Here is a 25,448-nt window from a genome sequence, read left to right as displayed (position 1 = left end):
AGCAAACGAGCCGTACAAAAGATAAGAAATTAAGGTTTGTTTTTAAATGGACACAAGCGAGGAAGAATGTTTAGGTGCAAAATTGGCTGGTTAAAAAAAATGAAACAAAAATATTTTTGTAAAAATATGAAGTTCTCACGCTTTATTTCGAAAATAGTATTTATATATTCTTATTAAAAACAGATGGAACTGTTTTTATTTTAAATTGTACTTTATTTTGACATGGATGGGTTCGTTGGGACTCGCCTTATCAACTTCCTCACTCGCCTTCGTTCGATTCAATTATAAGCATTGGATGATGAATTTCGTAAAAAACGATCATTTCCTGAAAATTTATAAAATTTAAAGTTTTAACTTTTCCTTTACAATTAGGTGTAGGTATGCTTACGCGGCACTTTTCCAGATTGAGCGTGCAAATGGCTTGTGTGGTTTCTTTGACGGCGTTAACCTCGCCACTATGAACCAATCGTACATGTGGATAATTGTCGGGGCCAGTTTCAATCGCAAGACGATTGTCACGTACCAGAAAAGCTATTTGAAAGGCATTTTCCACGGTATTCATAAATTTTTTCGGATCGATAATAAGTTGATAATAAGGTATTGGCTCATTGCCATTATTTTTAAACATTTCAACTAATTGTTTATGTACGATATTTAGCTTTTCGGCTCCTTTGTTGTGGCGCTGCAGCTTATCTACACGCTCGGGACGTTTCTCTTCCGCCTGTATAAAGAAGAAATTAAGTTTCTTTGTTAATACATTGAAATTTTGAGAGTTGTAATTTTTTCTGTAACTTGCGCCTTTCTTGAACACCAACCTGTTCTGCTTTTTTGCGTTGCTGTCGCTCCTTTGCGACACGTTCTTTCAGCTCAACCTTATATGACCCAAGCATTGTGGATTTTGCTCGTGCCGTGCGTGCAATGGCGCATGCGACATCCGTGAATGGTTTCCAGTCATCATCGCCCTGCCTAGCTACAGTTTGACGCTAGAAGAGAATATTGTGGAAAAAATTTGTAATGGGAGTATATTCTTGTCTTACGATTGCATTCTGATAAATTTGCTCGCTGAAAGATCCCATTAGCGAGCTCTGTTGAAAAACCTTGGACATTAGCTCGTGATTCATTTTGAGCAGTTGGACATCACGCGTAACTTCACTGGTGTGCTCTGCTCGATCGGTAACGCTGCCCTCGCCATGAATGATATCTGACTGTTTTACGACATTGGAAAGTTCATTGAGTGTGTCTTCGACACTTTGTACCGTTAAACGATTTTCTGTGAAAATAAAACATAAGTGAAACGAATTTCAGTACAAGGGTGTAAAGGTTATGAAAATTACTATAAACAAGTCTCCTAACGATGTTAGCGCGGAGTTGGTAATGTTTTTTTTGTTATCAAATAAAACAGGTCTAGTAAATTAAGGAACGATTAATTTATTCATGACAATATGATTAACAGCGCCTGATGGTCAGAATGAAACCTATGCACTTAGGGATACCCATTGAGCTTATCAACAACGGTTTCAACTCCTATCAACACCAAGCACCAAATCTTACAGTGCGAAGAATGGGGTTCACAGCCCTAAATAAGGCTAGATAGATATAACAGCCTTTGGGCTGGAAAAATCCTTGGTTTATTCCGATTAGTTATTAGTTATTACAGCCTGTTGTGGAAACCGATGTTTCAACTGCGTGAGCCCATCTTCCTATAATCATCTCGATCGATAAGCCTTCCAACTTGGACGATTTCGCAAAATTTACTGAGAATACCTTTGCTTTGCTTCCAAATCCCCCCGGTGCACAATTTGACAGATGACAATTAGAAAGTAATTATTGCTACAGCTGGTTATTTAATTCCAGCATTTCTATCCGAAGTTTAGCAGAGATCCAACGTGAGTGATCATCGACACTTTGGAGACGCACAAATGATATCCATTATTTGTCTTAACCCATTAATGCTCACACATAAAACGGGTTAAGATAGGTGATTGAAATTTTCACCAAATATTTGTGTTGATGTTAAACGGTTCATTTCCATTTTTCAAAAAAATATCTCAAAAGATGTGGGCGTGGCAAAGCGTATGATATATCATACATAAGCGTATTCGGAGAGCTACTTCTATGAAAATAAAAATACAATATTTATATAGGTTTTGAATTCAAATCAATATTTTAATTAAAAAGTGACATATGTATTATATATCTATACATTTTTAAATTTCTTAGTTATTTGATGTTATCTGGGTGCAATCCGAAATTACATTTCATGCATATACGAGTATAGTACATTTTGTACACTTGCCACAAAATATGCATCGGCGTTGAGTTCTTGAGTAATTTACGTAGTGCTCGACTCCACCGTATCTAGTTTCCTTTTCTCTTTATTTTCTATCGGTTTTGAAAGAATGCTTCTTGTTAGACGTGGGATAAATCCGATAAGAGTTACTTTTGGATAAGCTTTTCGAAATACCATCCATAAGTTTACAATAGCTCCATTTAGACAAAATCTGAAAATGGGCCAATACCATTTCCTTTATCTAATACGAGTTCGGTATTCTGCCCTTTGCTGATCGAAAAGATCGACTCTACCAATTCCGCAATTCTACTCCTTGATGATTACTGGTTGCTCTACGTCTTGTCTACGTTTTTGTTGCCGATCATATCTTTTGCATAGTCCCGTTGTGCTCGTTATGTTATCGTTTTTACAGTTTGTTGCAATAGTGACGTTATTATTATCATTCCACCTAACTAGACTAATATTTTTTGATTTAACTGCTTCGCAAGCACCACGGCATTTCCTGTCATATTGCTCAAAGGAGCATTTTTTATACGATTGCGCATTGTTCCCACTACTGTTATATTTTTAGAATCAAACTCTTCCAATAATTTGAAACTATTAAAATAGTTATCTAGAAATATAGTGCTGTTTTCGGGAACTATGCCACAGCATAAATTCTTTGTGACAGACAAACCTAAATGCTCATTAGATCGAACCTCGCGTTTTCCGGTGTACAAATCGACAAGTACCCTTTTGAAGTGGTCAGGCACCAAATTTTGTACCCATACTGTATAGGTTTTCCATCATTAAAAAATTGTACATTATCCACTTCTGAATTGGCAATTTTTATCTCGCATGGCCTTTTTAGAACCCCACGGTCCAAGTCGCCCAGTGTACATTCATCGTCCTCATCTGCATTATCGCAATCGGATAACTCTTGTTCTTCAGGTGGAAATAAAGTCACATCGATTGAATTGGCATTTCTGATGTCGTCTATAATGTCTGCATTATCGTCCTCATTCAGATCTGCAAGCCATCTAATTATCTTCTCAGTTGTTGTTTGTCTATAAAAAGGTATTATATATGAATGCCCGTGAAGCCAAACTGGGATAGCGTTTACGTATGATAAAACATGCGCAATGATTTACAAAAAGCTAAAACACATATTCGATGCCTCATGGTTTCAACTTTGAGTTAATGAACGTTTTTATGTATATCGTCCCCTTAGTATAACAATAGCCTATGTGCTCATAGGCTATTATTTTTTTATTGAATTTTTGGATTCTCCATCGTCGATTTTATATGTGGTCAAAATTTTATCAAATTCTAGTTCCACAAAGTGGGTCAAAACGTCAGTCAAAAAATAATAAACATTTACAGACATAACGAGATTTGAGTGAGAGCTACTTTCGACAAAAAGTTTGAAATTCATTTTCTCAAAACATCAAAAAATTTATAGGCTATTTTAACACTAAGGGGACGATATAATACTGTTGCTTGGTTTTTTTTAAGATATAAAACTCACCTGCGTGGCATTATTTACTTTTCCGAAAAACATTATATGAATTGGTGCGAAAACTGTAAACAAAAGAGGTTTAAATGGCAACTAAAAAGCTTTTCTATTCAAATTACTCTATTATCTCACTCGTCCTGTAAATATAAAAATCTTTTATATAATAGTGGGTTTTTGGTGAATTTTTGAAAAAAGCTCTTTTTGCGTATGATATATCATACTTTGTCATTAATGAGTTAATACAAACGAAGAGCTCCGGCTATATCGTAAGACTCGATACTGGTGCAATTACGTTCTGGATATTGTGTCAGGTTAAACTTAGCGTTCTATTATAATTTCCTACTACTGTTACCCTTCTGTCTACTGTTAGATGACAGCGGCGACAATTGTTAAAACAACGACATGTTAAAGGGCATCTTCAGACTCAGACATAGCAAACACATGGCCAGTATGCGTGAACAACCCTTTTGCTAAATTATCTGATTACATTCTTTATTACATTTAAGCAGTATACCTCAAACGCCTATTGAATCCAACCAGAGATCCCTTTCTTGAATTTTGTATTCATGTATTTAATAATCTAAAAATGAATTATTTCTTACAGACTATGAAAAACAGATCGATGCTAAACAAATCAATTAAGAAGAATAATTTTCATATAGACAATGTAACATTTTTCAAAGGTTACAAAGAAATAATTTTAGAGAAAACTTAGAGACTTGTTTAACAACTAATTAAGTAACACTTTGGAGTAGGACTTTGTGGGAGAAAAATCAATTAAATTCTCTCTAACTTCTAGAAATCGGAGTATTAGAAGCAATAATTAGTTCTAACTAACCCTAACCAGAAAATATCATGATTTCGTAAGCTTCGCTGTGGAATATTGAAATTAATTTTCTCGAGTAACGATCGATTATCAAATCGAAAATGAAGTGAGGGAGAGAATATTTCTTTTCTAGTTATTAAATTAATGAGCAAGCAGCGAACGAAAGAATAATTTCTGGACACGTTCCTGGCTACTAATATGGCAAGCATAATATGGTCTCCAAAAAAAGACGGCATTTCCACCTTCTAGAACGATAGGTATAAGAGAGCAAGATTTATAATAAGAAACATAAAAACACTTGCTTATATTTAATTTTAATTTATTTATTGTACACCAAGCAACGACATTATGTAAGTATAGGGGTTTTCAGTAAGAGCGCTTCAACTTTTGAACTTTTTTGAATAAAACACAAACGGTTTGACTTTTTTAACTAATTTTTTTTTTTATTATCGAGTTTGAACATATACATTTAAGTATGAAATTCGATTTCTTTTGCATGACCACCGCGTGCACGTTTTACGAAGTCCAATCGTTGAACCCAATTTTCGACGACTCTTTTGCATACATCGGCCGAAATTCCAGCAATTTCGCGTTCAATATTGGCTCTGAGCTCACAAATCGTCGCCGGCTTGTTACTGTAGACCAATGACTTCACATAACCCCAAAACGGGACGGCTTGTTAAATGGACCGTAAAATGGCCGTAATGCTCTTAAAGTAGCAGCAACAGAACGATTATTTTCATAAAAAATTTGCACGATTTGCAATCGTTGCTCAAGTGTGTAGCGTTCCACGATGAAATGTATACTAATGAAGTTTACAAATGAAAGCGAAAAATAAAAAATATTGCGTCGTTCGCCCTCCCTATCGGAAAAAAGTTGAAGCACCTATTGAACAACCATATAGTATCTGAATCAGATTGATGATTATAGAGTCTGCTGTACTTGAAATCACCAAGTAAATCATCAGCATACTCGTACATTTGCGTTATTAATACACCTGGAAATGTCATTATCCCCGGGGTACACCAGAGGACGCAATAAAAGAAATAGATGACGCACCATAAATATTAACAACACATTTCCGAGAACAGAGATAGGATTTAACCTATTCTAAAAGAGTGGAATGAAATCCCATAGCCCTCAATGCGGAAATTAAAACCTCATCAAATGATTTTGAAGTCTGTGTAGACAGTGTTAGCTTGCACTTTATTTGGAAAAGCGATATACAATATTCAGAAAAGACGGCAAGATCACTTGATCTACCATTCTTGAAACCATGTAGGTATACAGAGATTAAACGATTCACTGCAAAATAAATTCTATCTTTCACAATAAGTTCAAATAATTGTGAAACTGTGGATGGATGATTGGAGATTGGTCGATAATTATTCTTAATTATTACCACTTTTGAATACTCGATTAATAGTTCTTACTTTCCTGGCTTCTATGAACACTCCCCGTTAAAGGGATTTGCTGCACATTAATAAAATTTAGAATTTAGATTTGATGCTTTTGTTATATTTCTTAGAGGCAGGCTGGCACTATCTAGATTAGTATATGTAGGTCACAAACTTGACATTACCAATCAGTAAATCTGAAAATTTGATTTTTAAAATAAGTAAGTGCTGAATTTGGTTCAGAACGAACTTTATATATCAATTTTCAAAGCACTTTTGCCAATCAGAAGTCCAAACCTCCAAAACAAGCTGTTTAAACGCTTCAACAGCTTCTTCCGGCGTTGAAAAACGTTGACCTCGCATTTTATTTTTGATGCTCGGGAACTAAAAGCAATTATTAGATGCTAAATCAGGACTGTAAAGCGGATGAACTTGTGATTTTTATGCAAATTATATGGTTAGCAACACTTTCCGCTTTGCTTTGTTATTCGTTCAAAGTATCGTTCGGGAAGGTATTATAATAAAAACGAATTTGCAAATTAAGAAACAAATTAATAATAATATTTCATTATGACCGATCGTGTGTTATTTCTAGTGATAATCAATAAAATAAAACGAACCAGCCATTTGGGAATTTTCATACTTGTAAGTCTCGATCAGGCATTTGTAAAAATTCTTATTAAATATTATATTTTCCTTCATAGCTTTTTAGATCAACGCTTCTGCAAATACAATCGCGGTATTTGTAAAAAAATTGTTTTTTTAAGTTTTTATTTGCAGGTGTTCGTAGACATACAAGCGCTGCGTTTCAAATCTTATACGAACATGAGCACACACTTCACATCTGGTAAATTCCACCTAAAACGGCCCTATGCAGAAAAAAATTAATTTAGTTGTTTTTAGTTAAATTCAGTAAAATAATGTCTGCCAGAGAATAATATATATGGGAAAATCAAAAACTATATTTTTGCCTTAAGTTTAATAAGTTTGGCAACACTGTGAACTTCGCCTATACTGAAAAGTGAGTTTACATTCTTTTTACGACGTGTCTTTATTTTACATTTTCTTGTTCTTCCTTTATGACTATTGACAAAACCCTGTTATATTTGAATATAATATGCTATTGCTTCCATTCTTTCAAAGTTTCGACATGGTACATTGTAAAATAAAATTTTTATCGATTTTTTAAATCTTTAAAATTTTCGGTCACACCCCTCCCACTAAAAATTGAAAAAGTTCAATTAAATCGGTACTGTACATTATAATCACTTGATACTTTGCAATGATAACAAAGTATGCGTAGTAAATAGTTTGGTGACATTTTACTAATTTTTTATTCGCGTTTTGGCAATTCAGTAATATAAAATACTTGGTCACATAAACGCGAAGTGCTTGTTTTTTTTAATGGATTCGAAAACCAGAAAGGGAGAACAAAGGTTGATTTGAAAGTTGTACACATTTTTTCAGATGGTTGTGCATCTCAATTTAAAAATAGGTACATTTTCAACATATGTCATGCTCCTAAGGATTTTGGGTTAGAAGTGACATGGAATTTTTTCGCTACAGGCCATGGTAAAGGAGCAGTAGATGGTATTGGGGCAACAGTAAAAAGAGCATTATGGACAGCCATTAAAGCTAGAGAATGTATTATGAAAACACCGCTGGACTGTTTCAAATATCTTGTTGCAAAACACAAATTGAATAAGATCAATGTTTTTTACGCATCAAAAGACGACATCGATCAGAATAGTTCTTTCTTAAACGAAAGATGGGAAAGCGTTAAAATGGTAAAGAACCTTCAAAAAATGCATGCCTTTAAGAGAGCAGATGCGGTCTCTGTATATGCTTCCTATTCATATTTATCTGAATTTAAACAAATTTCCTTGAAAAATACAGGTCTAGAGTATTGTGATGTCAATGATAGCGAATAAAAAAATGATATGTTATTTTATGTGTTTTTATTCATAATTGGATTCAATAAAAAGTTTTAGTTCAGCAAAATTTTTGAATTTTCATACTAGGTCACACCCGTTGTTGTTGTTTTAACAGCATAGTTAGCCCTGTCAGTGTGGGTATATCATCTGTCGTCTTCGTCTAGCTCATCTAGGGGTAGGCCCAGGAAACATGCTGTTTCGACGGGTTGGGTCCAGAGGGAGAGGGGGGTTAGATGAGTCTGATTAAGGGGGCATGTGAAGAGGTGGTTAGTGTCGTGCGGGGTACCTTCACATGCCGGACATGTGTTTGGTATGTCAGGGTCAATTCTGGATAAGTAGGAGTTTAACCTGCTACAATATCCAGAACGTAATTGTGCCAATGTTACACGAGTCTCACGGGGAAGCTGGAGCTCTTCTTCTGCAATGGGTGGTGGTTGGACTCCGATTACGGCATTCACGGGACGGGAGTTCATGAAGGTGGTAACGGACTCCCGGTGAATGTCGTTTATTGACTGTCTGAATACTGTCCGGTCCAGTAGGTCTCGGTCAGTTTTGTCCTGGAGTTCGTCAGCGTAGTCGAGGAGGTGTCTCCTGACGTGCCTGGGAGGCGGCTCAGGCTCAAGCAGGTGTCTGCAGGGGTGAAACCTGCGGTAACACCCCAGCAGGAACTGCTTGCTGAGCAGTTTGTTGTGCTCCGCGACTGGGAGCATTTGTGCCTCGTTGTGCAGGTGTTGTATGGGTGACATCAGGAGGCACCCGGTCGCTGTCCGAATGGCGGTATTCTGACATGTCTGAAGCTTTATCCACTGCGAATCACTAGTGCCAGGCGACCAGACAGGCGCAGCATAGTTTAGAACCGGCCGGCCAATTGCCTTAAATGTCGAAAGCAACAGTTCTTTGTCCTTGCCCCAAGTGCTGCCGGCCAGCGATTTGAGGACCTTGTTGCGATTTTGGACTTTAGTGGCAATTGCGGTTGTGTGCGCAGAGAAGGAGAGCAAGCTGTCAAAGGTTACACCCAAAATTTTGGGGTTATTCACAGTCGGAATTGGTGTGTCGTCGACTTTTACCTTAAGGGACAGCTTGACCTCCTTTGTCCAGGTGGTGAAAAGGGTCGCCGTGGACTTAGTGGGGGAAAGTTGGAGATTCCTCGCAGTGAAAAAGCGAGAAAGGTCGGTGAGGTAGTTGTTCACTTTGGAACACAGGCCATCGATGTCATTGCCCGACGCCATTATCATGCAGTCGTCAGCGTATGAGATCAGGGAAACTCCCGCTGGTGGTTGGGGGAGCTTCGAGATGTAGAAGTTAAAAAGCAAGGGTGAAAGGACACCACCCTGCGGTACGCCTTGCTTAATCTTCCTCTGCTTTGACATTTGATCTCGAAAAATCACTGACGAGTGCCGACCGCTCAGGTAGTTCGCGGACCACCTCTTCAGCCCTGGCGGGAGTGTCGACTGATAAATATCATCTAGTAGCGTGGAATGGCTGACTGTATCGAAAGCCTTCTTTAGGTCCAACGCTACTAGGACAGTCCTCTCGCAGGGGCGGTTTTGGTTAAGCCCGCGATTTATCTGGGCGTTTATGGCGGTGAGTGCCGTGGTGGTGCTGTGCACTCGTCGGAATCCGTGCTGATGTGGGGCTGGGGCCAGGTGGGTCGTGAAGAGTGGGAGTAGGAGGGCTTCAAGTGTCTTCACTACTGGGGAAAGGAGAGTTATCGGCCGATAAGACTCCCCTTGGTTGGCGGGTTTCCCAGGTTTCAATAGTGGGACCACTCTCCCTGCTTTCCACTTGTCAGGGATGATGAGAGTGGCCAGAGACAAATTGAAGACCCTTGTGAGGTATCCTACTCCCAGGGGTCCCAGATGCTTCAGCATCAGCGCGTTAAGTCCGTCAGGGCCAATGGCTTTCGAAGATTTCGACTTGTTGATGGCCCCCTGAACCTCATCACCGGAGAAAGTAAGTGGCGCACTGTCGTTCGTCAGTTTGTGCAGCCTTCTGGTAACACGACGTTTGGTTCTGTCGCCCGGAGGATGCAGTGTAAACAGCCGGCTAAAATAGCTCGCGCATCTCTTCGGGTCCGACGAAGTACAACCGTTGAAGGTGATAGCCACCTTGTCGTTGTATTTCGTCGGGTTCGACAAGGACCTAACGGTGGACCAGAGCTTACTCACTCCGGAGGTGAGGTTGCAAGTCTTCAGGTGCTCAACCCATTTAGTCCGCTTGTGTTGATTTACCAGTTGCCGGATCTCCAAATTGAGATCCCTTATGCGGGGATCCCCGGGATCGGCCTGGCGTAGGTGGTCACGCTCGTTTGCTAAACTGGCTGCTTCTGCTGGGAAGTGGGGACGGATGTCCTTATAACATCCAGCTGGGATGAAGCGAGCCGCAGCAGCTGTGAGCACCTTGCGGAATGCGCGTTCGCCGACGCGCACATCAGTGGGGATGGGAAGAGCGGCGAAGGTGTCCTCGGTGAATTCCGTGAAGCCGGCCCAATTAGCTTTTATAAAGTTAAAATAGGACCGGTGATTCGCGGAAACGAAATCGGCAGGTCTCTCGATCGAGACGATAATGGGCAAGTGGTCTGATGCAAGCGATAGCATAGGTCGCCACGTTATGCTATTTATCAGACCCGCGCTAGCTATTGTTAGGTCAGGCGAGCTGCTACAATTGCCCACTACCCTGGTGGGGGCGTCGTCGTTCACTGTGCTGAATGTCGAGACGTCTATCTGCTCTGCCAATTGCTGTCCCCTACGATCATTTGGCAGGCTTGAATGCCAGAGATCGTGATGCGCATTGAAGTCACCTACAACCAATCGGTTTTCACCTCTGATGAGCGCACCTATATCAGGGTGATATCCTGCCGGGCAGCAGGTGACAGGGGGTATGTATATATTAAAAATTTCGAGCTCGGAATCGCCTGACCGGACAGCTATGCCTTGACATTCTAAGGTGCTGTCCCTGGGGTCGATTCCTTCATCGATAAGACGATACTGCACAGTGTGGTGGACTATAAACGCTAGGCCACCACCGTTGTCTCGCTCGCGATCGTGTCTGTGCACGTTATAGCCATCCCTGGTGATCAGAGATGACCTAGCGTGCAACTTTGTTTCTTGGACCGCAGCTATCTTGATACTGTGCCGGTTCATAAAGTCGACTATCTCGTCGACCTTACTCGTAAGTCCGTTGCAGTTAAACTGGAGAAGCTTGAAGCTTCTCGGTGAGGTCAGTGTAATCCGGGGGGTGAGGGACGCGTGGGGTTGTCTACGTTGGACCTGCTGTGCAATCCACTGTGGTTGTTGCGGCCTGATGGTGGTGGGCGGCCGCTCCTCCGGGGGAGGTAGTGGGTGCAGAGCTCTGCAGCAGGGGGTAACGTAGGCAGTTGTCCACTCACGGGTGGTGCGCAGGCCGGAACATCTCCGAAAATGGCACCAGCCATTGCAGGAATTGCACTGGACTGATACCAGATTCCGAGGTATTACGGTCTGACACACGGAACAGACTGTACGGGGGACCAGGAGCTGCTGGTTTGTCCCCGCACTGGGGTTGGAGCAGGAAGGGATAGGAGGGGTTAAAGGGGAGTTGTGTTGCTCCGATAGGCTCCTCACCGTGGAGGTGTGGGTTGTGGTGGCGGTTGGTAGTGCCGGCCTATCAGGGGGTGTAGTAGCCGTGGAGGCATCAGACGCCTGTTGGCGGGAGCAACACGTGGCCACATACCGTGTGGACCACTCCCTGTGCGACTTAAGGCCTGAGCAGGTCTTAAGGTGGCTCCACCCGTTGCACTTATTGCACCTAACCGAGGTGGAGTTCGGGTGGAGCCGTTGGTGGCAGACGCAGCAGTAGAATACCTCTGGCCCAGGGTTGGATTCGACACCAGCCCTGAGGAGAAGTATTTGGAGCAGGTTAGCTGCGGGAGTTTGCTCCTGTGACGTAAGGGGTGGGGTGATATACGATACACTAGACAGGGCTAGTGTACTGGGGCGGCAGCCCTTGGTCGGGAATAAAAACCCGAGTCATTCCGGTAACGTAGAACCGGCTGCCATGGGAACGAGGTCACACCCGTCACATAGAGTGGTCACACCCGTCCCTTTTTGTAAGCTTTTTTTTAAAGAAAAATATGATTTTTTTAGAAAAGTAAGTATGACATACAACCAGAAAGACTTCAAACAATGTGCTCCTCCAACAATTTTACAAAAACTTCAATGAAAGTAAAGTTTTGTTGAAAACTTAAATATGTAAGGTCACACCCGTCACAGTCTTCAAATGGCAGCTATGGTCGGAAATGATGCATTTTCAGTATGTACTTGGTATCAAACAACTTTAATATTCACATGGCAGGGATTAGTGTCCTTTAATTTAAGTAACAGTTTTAAATTCTAAAATTATAACGAAAAATGTCAGTAACACGGTCACACCCGTCACAATGGAAATGACCATCTACGAATAAAGGATTTTAGATTTAATTTATTGATTTTACTTGTCAGAATTTTTTTTAAGTTTTACAAACCATTTTTACATAGTGCTAAGGTTGTTGGAAAACTAAAGAAATGCCGAATAATAAAATTTACATTTTTTATTTAACTGTTTAAATTGTTCAAAAGCTCGAAATTTTTTAACCAACTAGACAAACTTTAAACTATAAGTCAGTCGAGAATGAGTTTTGTTTTTAAAATGCTTGGCAAAAGATTATCTTTGATATTACGCAATTTTTATATTATAATTACCACTTGGGTAAAAGTGCCCAGAAATTGTCTGAAATACGTCAGACAGTTTATAATGTTATAAATCGAGCTGAAAAAGAGGGTAGATTAGAGCAAAGGCGTACAGGTGGGCCTAAAACTAAAATAACTGGACGTGTAGAACGCTAATTCCGAAAATTGGATCAAAATCAGAGAATTTAATTCAGAACAATTTCAAAGGAGCTTAGCGAGGAGTGTGGTATTGTTGACTCTCATGAAGCAGTGTGCCAAGTCATACTGCACCACAAATATTCATCGAGATCAGCACGCAAGAAACCATTGCTGTCTGCACAAAATGCAGAAAAACGCCTATATTTTGCTTTGAACTACATTTCCGAACCAGAAGATTATTGGGACGACGTTATACTATGCGACGAGACAAAGATAATGCTGTATTACAACGATGGACCGACTTGATTTGGGAATAAACCAAATTTTAAATTTTACCAAGATAACGATCCATAAACAAATTGGTCCATTCATGAAAAAGCGCCTGCCAAATGTTATTAAAGCTAACGGTTATCATACCAAATATTAAATTAATAAAAAAATGTCGTATTCACATTACGAATTTAATAAAAAAAACTTTATTAAAGTGTGTAAAAACAGTTTATTGACAGTATCGAAAGAGTGTGTTATTTGTTTTTGTTGCTTTAGTTATTGTTTTTCCAAAAAATTTCGAGTTCTTTTATTAGTACAAAAAATAAGTCAAAGAGAAATAAAGAATGATTTTTTTTCTATTGAAATCGAAAAATTGAATTTATTTTCAATGTTAAAACTCATTATTCACATATTTTACTACTATTTACTTTACATACTACGGACGGCTTTACGGTAACTTACATACATATATTGTCATATTATATGTGTAGTATAAATTTGGGGTTTACGCCCTGTATTAGCTGTTTAGCCGAGCTCCTCCTCCTATTTGTGGTGTGCGTATTGGCGTTGTTATCAAAATGGAGGGTCCTACAATTGTAAGTCGACTCCGAACGTCAGATGGGTTTTTATGAGGAGCTTTCTAATGGCAGAAATGCACTTGGAGGTTTGCTATTGCTTACCGAAGGGCGACTGCCATTAGAAAACTCGTTTTCTATCATTTGGTGTTTCATGCCTGGAGATTCGAGGAGTCACGCTCCAATCAATTCGGCTACGCGCCCACCCCAAATATTGTTACACACATTAACTAAATTACCCTATTTTGCTTATTTTTACTACCTTTATGCGAGAAGAAACGCAACCTTTAAGAGACAGTAACAAAAATTCACAAATCCCACTTATAATTGAATTATGTCTTTTGACAATGAATAATATTCTATGTAAATAAGTAGAATATTTTTATTTAGTTATTTGAAGTTTGTTTGTTATTATTATAATTTGAATTTAGAGCTCCTGATATGAAAGACCGATATATTAGTTATAAATGTCTTTTATTAATTCGATGCTGTAAAAATAAAATATTTTTTTTTATATAGGGTTATTCAATAGGTGCGCTTCAACTTTTTTCCGATAGGGAGGGCGAACGACGCAATATTTTTTATTTTTCGCTTGTCATTTGTAAACTTCATTAGTATACATTTCATCATGGAACGCTACACACTTGAGCAACGATTGTAAATCGTGCAAATTTTTTATGAAAATAATCGTTCTGTTGCTGCTACTTTAAGAGCATTACGGCCATTTTACGGTCCATTTAACAAGCCGTCCCGTTTTGGGGTTATGTGAAGTCATTGGTCTACAGTAACAAGCCGGCGACGATTTGTGAGCTCAGAGCCAATATTGAACGCGAAATTGCTGGAATTTCGGCCGATGTATGCAAAAGAGTGGTCGAAAATTGGGTTCAACGATTGGACTTCGTAAAACGTGCACGCGGTGGTCATGCAAAAGAAATCGAATTTCATACTTAAATGTATATGTTCAAACTCGATAATAAAAAAAAAATTAGTTAAAAGAGTCAAACCGTTTGTGTTTTATTCAAAAAAAATTCAAAAGTTGAAGCGCTCTTACTGAAAAACCCTATATATTTGTTAAATTTTAAATAACTTAAAATTAAAAATTTACATTGTAATACGCCTTGAAATATCATCACACAAAGCGGCAACAAAATTTTGCTGTTCCTGACCCTTATTTATATTAGTCATTGTATTGTTCGGACACTAGCTCCTGTGTTTCGTGAACTTTTTCAAATCCATCGTACCCGTAGAATTTCTTTTCATAGTTTAGAGTTTTAAATACATATACGAATCACGGCATGCAAAGGGTCTTTCAAAAGTGACGCTTAGATATCAGTAGTGAATAATTTCTAGACGGTACCTTTTTCATGTCATCTTTGACATTTTTCCATTAGACGTATATACAATTTTAACCATGGATATTTACACGATAGAACGCGTTAAAATTATTGAAATATTATGAAAATTGTCGATCTTTAAGAACAACATATTGCAAAACTCGTCCTTTTTTGTGTGGAAATAATCATCCGAATGAATGGACAATTAAAAGTTGATGAAGATAGAAAAAATACAGGCGACCAAAAACTGAATTTCTGTTGAGAATATTGCTGCTGCAGTGCCAAGTGTTGCTCCATCAACTGTTTGGCGGATTTACCTGCAGGTGAACTTTAAAATGATGTACTTTTTCACATATAATTGATAAGTAATATATGGTTTTTTTTTGTTTGTGTTATTCAAATCGAAGCAGATATGGCGCAGCACTGATATTAGTAATATCATATGCCAAACATATTTTCGCCTCCACTTAATTGAAAGAACAACTTAAACAAACCCTTCAATAATAAACATTACTACATATACTTTAAAATTATAATTACAAGCTGGAATACCGTCGCCTCTCTTAATTACAATTATCGAAGTAGTCACCTCCCTTGGGAAATTTTAAATCAATATTGCAATTTCTCAATGACTAATCGCAGTTTATGTACGTAATTATGGGAGGAAGGTGTTAAAAAAGGGGTCAAATTTTAGTATTACATGAAGTGGTTAGTTTTTGAATGTGATTATGTGAGCGAACAAAACTATATTTTTCAATTTGAGTTTAAGTAGTAACACCAAAGAAGAAAGAGAATAAAAAATAGATTTGATGGGCAGTGAAGATGAAATAAAATGGAGTTCCGAGGCAAAGTACTTCTTTACACCAAACCGTTGAAAAACAGGAGATACTTCACGTAATATTATTATAATAATATTAATGCTTTCCTCAAAACAAAACAAAACATATACAAGTATAATTGGCGCTTACATTTTTGTTACTTCTCATAAATGAAGTGGGAATTTCTTTTTAATTTACACCCCCGCTACCCAAATTTCGATATAGACTAATAACATACTTTGAGCATAAACACTAGGATGAAAGCAAATGTTTTTTTATAGCGGTCGCCCTCCCTTCCTATCTAGGAAAATATTAGGACGAATACCTCAAAGTGGAGGAGTAGTTCGACTCCGATTCAATCAATAATAGTACCTAAATGTCCAGTCGAAACCGCTACATCCTTTCTCGACCAAGATGTGCAATATTTTATGATATGATTATGTTATGGTACCTCTAATAACGGCCTTACCGCTCATGCTTCTCTTTAAATTGTTTGGGACAATAACACCGCCTCATATTGCTTTATCGCATCACATATTTATGATTATTTTATATATATATCTTAGTTATGTTATTTTTTAGGCAATTTTAGGTTTGGCATAAGTTTGGTTACTTCGATTAATCATAATAAAATAATGGTACACTTCCTAACAATAGCGTGGAAGAAGTGACACGGAATGTTAATCTTTTTGACGACGCCTATGGTTTACTCAGGTTTCTTTTACTGAATTTTCGTGCTATAAAAGCCTATTTTGAAAGAAAGATTCCACAGTAAGTTGTCTAGCAAAAATCTTTGTTACTGGTGATTAGTTAAGCAAAAACATGTTTGAGCTACTAACTGGGCATGGCGTTGATAACCTTCGTTCAAGTGATGCGTTTATTTATCTCTTCAAGGGATATACTATTGTGGGCACAAACCCACCAATGGATGCAGGCCCGCTTTACTATATTTGGTCAGCGTTTCTTAATACGAATGCCGTTATATTCTCACCATTTCTTTGTGGTGTGGGTTACATTTTAAAATATATGCAACATACCATAGAAACTAAGCAGCTTCTCATCGGAATACAGTCCAGTCTGAATGTGCTTGGCATACCGCCAAAAATTATAATTATGACGTTATCCTTGAAACGATTGCGTAGCATGGAATCCACTTTGGCACTTATGGATGCACGTTACACAAAGCCCGAAGATCTGAACTTGATACGTAAATCAGCAATTATGGGCAATAGATTGGTCTTCGCTTTTGGTATGGCGTACTTTTCATACTGGCTGTTAACAGGAACATCCTGTTTAATCAATGGAAAAGCACCACTTTCGCTGTGGATACCCTTTTTGGACGAGAACCGGTCAAACTTCGATTTTTGTTTTCAATCAACGATCGATTTATTTTTTATGTTCTTCTTTTTATTATACCAAGTCTTAAACGATTCCTACGGATCCGTATATATTTGTGTTATACGTGCACATTTGCAACTGCTGGTACGTCGAGTTCAGCTATTGGGTAGAAACGTCGAGATGAGTAGCGATGATAAAATTAAAGAGCTTGTGGACTGTATTATCACACATCAACAGATTTTAAAGTGAGTATAATATATGTACATTTGAAAATATGTATGTACTAAGTAAGTATTCCTATTGCATATTTTTTCATTTTTATTAGATTGCTAGGGGTTATCGAACCGATTATTTCGAAAACGATGTTTACACAATTTTTGATCGCCGCTTCAATATTGTGTGTGACTATGATTAATATGTTCATTTCTGATGATCTAAGTACTCAAGTCGCTTCAGGGGCTTACTTTATGTGCGTGTTACTGCAGATATCTCCATGTTGTTATTTCGCTTCAGAATTGATGGCTGATAGCGAAAAGTTGCCCGATGCCATTTTTCATTGCAATTGGGTAGAGCAGGATCGATGTTTTCGCAAAATGATAATTTATTTTATGCATCGCTCTCAGTTGTCAATCCAATTGACGGCCATGAAGTTGTTTTCCATCAACGTGGCTACAAATGTTTCGGTAAGTTTCATGATTACATTCGAAAGGCAAATTGTAGAAAATATATAATTTTTTTTAACTACTTTCAGATTGCTAAATTTTCATTTACACTATTTACTTTCGTAAAAGAAATGGGTATCGGCCAAAATGCAAAAAAATAAAGGCATCAAGAAAGAAAGAAAATTGTATGCATCAAATGGGAATAAATATCTCTAAGTACAACAATAAATATCAATATAGCATTGGCCTTAAAGTAGCTTTATAAGGGTGCGGCCAGAGTGAACGCTGATGCCGAGCCGAGCCGAGCTTATTGACGCTTATTTTCATGCGAGAAGAAAATTTGTATATAACACAGTGAATGCGAGAATCAGCGCTGCAATTCTGTTTATTCCATGTGTTTTGCTTCATCTTTTGCTGGATTCATCTGATGAAGAGTATTTTGCTTCTCCGAGTGTGATTAATGCAATTATTAACACAAAAGAGTTTGGAAAACATCCAATTACACTAAAAAGGAATGAATTTGGTGAATTTCATCATTTATATTATGATTTAAGAAAATAACCATTAAAAAACACAACTGCACTCTAAAAAGTAAACATCAACAATCCAAAAAAGCGAGCAAAACGCTTTGAAACTGTTTTCTCGCACTCATCGGCTTTGCTCTCTGCTCTTGTCGGCGCTCACTGTGTTATACACAAGCTTATTTGTATTGACTTGTATGTAACCAGTTTTATCGCACTGACAATCTTTATCGCACTGACAATCTCGGCTCGGCTTTCAGCGTTCACTCTGGCCGCACCCTAAAGCTCGTAAAGAGCAATAAAAGATATCGTAGTAGTTCAAAATTCAAAATTCTTTTTCAATTCAAAATTAAATTTAATTCTGAATAAAGTTTTCTGTAGTCGCTTTGTTTATAGTTCTTTATTTTCATTGTGAGCAAATGCACTCTAGGTGCCATAATTCTACGCTCCGACTATTTTTAAATACTATTTGTCAATGAAATTCTAAGGGGAAGCTCAGCACAAATTCAAATTCAACATCTCGTTGGTCTCTATTTTTATTGCCTATTGTTTTATCCGATTGTAACGGTACTTATTTTCGGTAATACGTAGTAAGACGAGCGCTCATCATTTCCGGGTTTTCTTTTTGTGTTTTTAGAACAATTTTTTGGAAAGGAAAATCATTATTTTTTATTTAATAAGCTATTAGTTTATGAGTTTTCATGTGCGGAGAACTATCGGGTGATTTTTTAGCTATTGTCTTTTTAAACGGTTGGTTTAAACAGCTGACGCACGTTTCGTGTTTTGTTTCACTGTCAAACATCTCCAGTTTGGTCTATAATTTAACCATGAATCGTCTTACAAACGAACAACGCTTGCAAATCATTGAATTTTATTATAAAAATGCGTGTTCTGTTAAGAAAGTTTATCGCGCGCTTCTTCCATTTCATAGTCAGTTTAATCGACCCACTGAAGCGGCTATTCGAGCTATTGGGACTAAATTTAGAACCAAATTTACATTATTGGACATCAACCACCAACACGCTTACGTAGAGCGCGAACTGAAGAAAATATCGCAGCTGTATCGGCCAGTGTTAATGATGATCATCAATTATCGATTCGTCGCCGTTCGCAGCAATTGGGCCTCTGTTACTCAACAACGTGGAAAATTTTGCGAAAGGATTTAGGTGTGAAGCCTTTCAAATTACAGTTGGTGCAAGAATTGCAGCCGAACGAGCTACAACACGCCGCAGAATTTTTGGTGAATGGGCTCGTGGAAAGTTGGCCGAAGATCCACTTTTTTATCGAAAAATTGTGTTCAGCGACGAAGCTCATTTTTGGATCAATGCGTACGTAAATAAGCAGAATTGTCGATTTTGGAGTGAAGATCAGCCAGAAGAACTGCAAGAGCTACCAATGTATCCAGAAAAGGTCACAGTTTGGTGCGGTTTATGGGCTGGAGGTATCATGTACCGTACTTCTTCAAAGATGCTGCGAATCGTAATGTAACTGTGAATGGTGAGCGCATGTGATTTCAGCAAGACGGTGCCACATGCCACACAGCACGCGTAACAATGGACTTGTTGAGAGACGAGTTCGTTGAACATTTTATTTCACGTTTTGGACCTGTCAATTGGACACCCAGATCGTGCGATATAACGCCTTTAGATTATTTTTTTGTGGGGCTATGTTAAAGCTCATGTCTATTCAGACAATCCTGCTTCAATTAATTGGAAGATAACATTAAAACATTTATATGTGAGATACCAGCCGAAACATTGGAAAGAGTATGCCAAAATTGGACTAAGCGGATGGACCATTTGCGGCTAACATTTGCATGAAATAATCTTGATCTAATAAATTGAGATTTGCGAGAGGAAAAACATAAAAAAATTGTGGAAAGAAGGCAAAAACTATCGACAATAGGAAGAACACCAAGCAGAGCATGGAAATCAGTTCCGACAGAAATTCTAAACCACAAAAATACCAGAATTATAACTTCAAGGTAGTAGGGGCTCCGTGTAAATTAAGAGCAATGGAAAATCTCAGTATTATCGGGTTTGTGAAAAAAGATATAAGGATAATTTCTTCAAAGTGAAAGATGAAATATGCTTCAAAAATATATTATTGCTTCAACTGCAAGAGGAGTCTTAAGAAAAGCCGTCTATCATGGAACAGCTGGTAGGAGTTTGCCCTAATAAATGGGCAAAAGCGCATTGCCTTACCAAATGAGCATATAAACAAGCATGCAGAATTTTAGAGAAAGGTTATTTTTTCGGATGAAAGCAAGTTTCGCATTTTGGTATCAAAGAAGTAAAAATTGTGAAGAGAGAACCTGGTACAACGCTAAAAAGAAAATTTATTATCAACAGTGAAACATGGTCGTTGTGGGTTGATGGTGCGGGGGTGCATGGCAGCTGGTGATATTGGAAAATTGCAGTTTATTGATTCAAGAACGGAGAGGTTTGATTATTTGCATATTTAAAAAAAAAAAATTAAAGCAAGGTGTTGAGATGCTGGGGTTATCAAATGAATACTGCTTTCAACAAGAAAACGACCCCAAGCATACGGCTGATTTAGTTAAGTTATGGATTCTCTAATGGTAAACTCTCTCTCCCAATAGGATTAGGGAAGTGTTGTTGTTTTAGCAGTTAATTAGGCTCTGCCAGGGCGGTTCAGCGTAGACGATCTTCATCATCTAACTTATCGATTAATAAAATTAATTAATATAAATTTTGTATAAATGAGTCGACCCCGACATACTAAACATATGCCCAGTATGTGAAGGCACCCTGCACGACACTAACCACCTTTCCACATGCCCCATCAAACCCACTCATCTAACACTCCTCTCCCTCTGGACCCAACCCGTCGAAACAGCTAGTTTCCTGGACCTACCGTTAGATGAGCTAGACGAAGACGACCGGTGATTACACTACACTGACAGGGCAAAGTTACTGCTAGAACCACAACAACAGTCACCCAACCTAAACCTGATTGAAAACCTTTGGGGAGATTTAAAGAACCGCCTCGTGAAGGAAACATTGAAAAATAAGAAGGATTTATGGCAAAAAACCAAAGAAATATGGTATTCCACTCCCACAGAAACCTGCCGAAGGATTATAAATTCTATGCCAAATCGAATACAAAAGATCATTGACAATCATGGTGGGCACAGTGGTTATTAATTAAACTTTGATAACACTGGTTTACAGCCAAAATGCACCAGAGACGCCGTTATGGAATTCCTATGTAAAATAACTGTCTGATTCCGAAAATCAAGGTTATTTTTTATTCTATGGTAACGTTTTTGAGATATTTACGAATTACCGTTATTTAAAAAAAAAAAAAAAATTGGTTCCGCTTAATCATATATACCTCGAAAACGAATTGAGCGATTCCAAAACCGTTTAAAGCTTTTAAAAGGTAATAAAATTTGGTATAAACTGTGATAACAAAGATAACGAACTATCATAACGGATTTTTTTAATTTTTTTTGTAAAAATATAAAAAAAATTTGTACCTTGAGAGAAAGGATCTTTAAAACTTTTTATTTTCTCGTATTATTTTTGTTTTCACTCTAAGCTCTGTTTTATTACAAAAAAAAAAATAAACTTTGATTAAACAAAATCGATGAACTAATACAAAAGTTACAAGCATTCAAGTAAATATATCCATATAGTAAAACTTAAGTACCCTACAAATAATAGCATATGTACATATGATTCTGTCTTAACTCTATGATCTTATTTTATAATTGAAAAAGTTATGTGTCTTGTTTTGACGCTTATTTATATAAGGATCGGTTTCTCTTATGAGAAACCAACAGTAGTCACCCATCATAGCGACATCCCAGAAGCCTTGATACCGACTTTCAATCATTTTCATTTGCTGGTGAAACCTTTCGCCATGCTCGTCACTTTCGTCGCCAAGATTTTGCGGGAAAAAATTTAAATGGGAGTGCAGAAAATGAATTTTTAAAGACATATTTACTCCTGAAAGAAAATTAAAAAGGGAATTAGATAAATACATAAGTGACACATTAGCATATAATTTTCTTAGGCTGGATTAATCTTCCAATTCAGAACAAATTTTGGTCGTTCTTGTTTGTTCGGAGCAGGTCAATAAATTCAGATTAAGGGCTATATATTCTCATGTAAATTTAAAAATTTGCTTTTGTATCTAATAACCCTTCCAAAATCAACCTGTAACTAACTGATATGCGAATACTAACACATATTACCAGTAGGGTACTTAAGTATTAAATGGATATATTTACTTTAATGTTTGTAACTTTTGTATTAGTTCATCGCTTTGTTGAATCAAAGTTTTTTTTTTGTAATAAAATAGAGCTTAGAGTGAAAACAAAAAATACACGAAAAAGTAAAAAGTTTTTGAAATCCTTTCTCTCAAAGTATAAATTTTTTTATTTTTACAAAAAAAATTTAAAAAATCCGTTATGATAGTTCGTTATCTTTGAATCTGCAGGGCCTAGCAAAAAGTGTTTTACACACAGTTTATAGCAAATTTTATTACCGTTTAAAAGCTTTAAACGATTTTGGAATCGCTCAATTCGTGTTCGAGATATATATGATTAAGTGGGCTCAATTTTTTTTTTTGAAATAACGGTAATTCGTCAATATCTCAAAAACGTTACCATAGAAAAAAAATAAACTGTATTTTCGGAATCAGACGGTGATTTTACATAGGAATTTCACAACGGCGTCTCTGGTGCAGAAAAAAAATTGAAATTTGTAATCCAGTGTTATTAGTGGTGAGAAGTTTGTGATGACGACAATAAGCAGTTTAGTTGTCAGCAGTAATTACATTATAAGAATAAAAAAAATTATGTAGTTGCCTTGCCTTTTAGAGCATAGTAGATATATTTCTCAATGCTATTGGTAAAAAACCGGCGGCCGCCGTAGCCGAATGGATTGGTGCGTGACTACCATTCGGAATTTACAGAGAGAACGTAGGTTCGAGTCTCGGTGAAACAACAAAATGAACAAAAAGTTGTTTCTAATAGCGGTCGCCCCTCGGCAGGCAATGGCAAACCTCCGAGTGTATTTCTGCCATGAAAAAGCTCCTCATAAAAATATCTGCCGTTCGAAATCGGCTTGAAACTGTAGGTCCCTCCATTTGTGGAACAACATCAAGACGCACGCCACAAATAGGAGGAGGAGCTCGACCAAACACCCAAAAAGGGTGTATGCGCCAATTATATATATATATATATATATATATTGGTAAAAGAGAGATAGAATAACGGAGAAATTATCAGTTATTTCCCATGGCTAGAACAAAAATAGGTAGTTTAATGAGTACTTTTGTAAATAGTGATGATGATATTATTAGTACTTATATTATAGTCAGCTGTCTTGTAGGGAATGCTTATTCGTATACGCATATAACTGCACTCCCTTTGTACCCCTACATGCGTACAAGTAGAATAGAACAACAAAATACGCGGTCACAGCGGATATGATTATTTTAGGTGCAACGGCGCTGAATAGTCTAAAATATTGTACAGCACAACAAAAATAAATTCATTCATCAAATAATAATTTATACTTCATACTAAAGGCCTGTTTATAAATAATAAAGTTGGTGATGCTTCGCGATTCATACTGTTTCTATGAATGTGGGCTGAATGCCTCGAGCATTTTTGACGAATCGAATGATTGTTGCTGCGGCAAGAACGCGCATCCATATATGTATGTCATTTGTTCACTTTATTTATTTCTGACCAATGATGAACACTGTTCTTTTCACCAGCGTCTTTTATGCCACAGAAAGGTTAAGCCTCCCACTCCATTAGCTGCGACCTAATTAAATACTTAAAAGCAATGATCAAGCCAATAGTACTCGTGTTACAATTTCGAACATACTATGAAAGTATTGCTGTTGTTGTAAGTCATCTAAAGGTAGATCCAGGAAACATACTGTTTAGATGGGGTTGGACCATAGGGATTACGCTTATATAGTCACTCATATCCCGTTCACAAAACCCTGCCAAATGCAGTAATGTCATCGGTTGTAGTTTTTGTAGCAATTTACAAAGCCATGCCAAACGCAGCGAAGTCATCGTTCGTCGTCCTTTATCTCATGTAACGGTAGGCCCAGGAAACAGACTATTTAGTTGGGGTTGGACCATAGGGACTATGCTATTATAGTCATATCCCGTTCACAATTATGTCAAGTGCAGTAAAGTTCTCGGCCCTCGTCTTCAATGGACTGTGTCAACTACAAAGAAGCGTTGCTCACTCTAATGCTATATATATGTATCTATATCTTTAATATTATTTTCGAGTCGCTGACAGGGAACTCGAGCAAGGATAAAGAAATATACATGGTGAGAAAGGAGATCGGCCAGCCGGGAATGTTTACCAACCCCGTTAGATCTCTGCTGGCCATTGGTTGCTGCTAATAAATCAAGTGAAAAATACTTCTATAGAGCCATACGCAAATGTAATCGGTTGTAGTTCACTCACGTATATCTCTGTTTGCTTCCATTAGGCCCTTTAGACGCTGTTTGCGGTCCAATGCCTGTGTGGCATTCAAATCATCTGAGCTGTTATTCATTCTTGTTTTTTAATATTTGCAAATACAAACTTTATTCGTTTTAATCAAAAATTTATTAAAATTGTATAAAACTAAACAAAACCTAATCGACGCGAATATGTCATCTATGGCGAATATAACATTTTGGCAAATGACAATGTTGCCAGGTACGAACACATTGACATTTGTCGCCAGTATTTCCGTCCCTACTTAATATGGGCAAATTATTAGCCAATTGCACGTATGTGAGTGCTAACCAAGGCGAATTTATTACAGGTGACAGCAAACACATATAAGTAAAACCCTACATGTATTTGTTGTTGCGTTTGGTCCAACCCTCACGTCAAAATCAGCAAGCAAATGTAAACATACGAATGTAAACATACCAATACATACAAACAAAGCATATCATTTTGACGTAAGCCATACCTACGGTGGAAAATTCAGCTGGGTGAATGCTGTCACCTTATTAAATCCACCTTGGTGCTAACCAAAAGTTTTGAATGACAGCAACAAATTTCATCAGTTGGCTACATGATTAAATTATAGAAGGATAGGCAAGGAAACAGTTTTCCTTTCGTCTTGACAAATCGGCTTCCCAACT

General features: G+C 37.7%; 2 protein-coding genes across 2 annotated transcripts; one reads left to right on the top strand and one right to left on the bottom strand.

Moving 5' to 3' along the window:
• Positions 1–115: 115 nt before the first annotated feature.
• On the bottom strand, positions 116–25,001 carry LOC128858529 (EP300-interacting inhibitor of differentiation 3). The gene is made up of 5 exons (XM_054094895.1): positions 24,775–25,001; positions 1,038–1,270; positions 816–983; positions 389–721; positions 116–325 (listed from the first exon to the last, which is right to left on the bottom strand). Exons 1-5 carry the CDS (start codon positions 24,863–24,865, stop codon positions 260–262), a joined length of 891 nt encoding a protein of 296 aa, XP_053950870.1. The 5' UTR covers positions 24,866–25,001; the 3' UTR covers positions 116–259.
• LOC128858528 (odorant receptor 7a-like) lies at positions 16,241–18,699 on the top strand. The gene is made up of 3 exons (XM_054094893.1): positions 16,241–17,366; positions 17,447–17,804; positions 17,873–18,699. Exons 1-3 carry the CDS (start codon positions 16,606–16,608, stop codon positions 17,942–17,944), a joined length of 1,191 nt encoding a protein of 396 aa, XP_053950868.1. The 5' UTR covers positions 16,241–16,605; the 3' UTR covers positions 17,945–18,699.
• Positions 25,002–25,448: the final 447 nt, after the last annotated feature.

This window comes from Anastrepha ludens, chromosome 3 (assembly GCF_028408465.1).
Source record: "Anastrepha ludens isolate Willacy chromosome 3, idAnaLude1.1, whole genome shotgun sequence".
NCBI classification, from domain to species: domain Eukaryota; kingdom Metazoa; phylum Arthropoda; class Insecta; order Diptera; family Tephritidae; genus Anastrepha; species Anastrepha ludens.
The sequence above is the reverse complement of the archived record's forward strand: the minus strand, read 5'-3'. Positions and strand labels throughout refer to the sequence as shown.

Excerpts from the sequence above, each read along its gene's own strand:
- LOC128858529 (XM_054094895.1), bottom strand. The coding sequence starts at position 24,865 with ATGAATAACAGCTCAGATGATTTGAATGCCACACAGGCATTGGACCGC. Across the intron at positions 1,271-24,774 it reads GGAAGCAAACAGAGATATAC|AAAATCGTTTAACGGTACAA; the intron begins GTGAGTGAACTA and ends TTATTTTCACAG. Across the intron at positions 984-1,037 it reads AAATTTATCAGAATGCAATC|CGTCAAACTGTAGCTAGGCA; the intron begins GTAAGACAAGAA and ends ATTCTCTTCTAG.
- LOC128858528 (XM_054094893.1), top strand. The coding sequence starts at position 16,606 with ATGTTTGAGCTACTAACTGGGCATGGCGTTGATAACCTTCGTTCAAGT. Across the intron at positions 17,367-17,446 it reads ACACATCAACAGATTTTAAA|ATTGCTAGGGGTTATCGAAC; the intron begins GTGAGTATAATA and ends CATTTTTATTAG. Across the intron at positions 17,805-17,872 it reads ACGTGGCTACAAATGTTTCG|ATTGCTAAATTTTCATTTAC; the intron begins GTAAGTTTCATG and ends AACTACTTTCAG.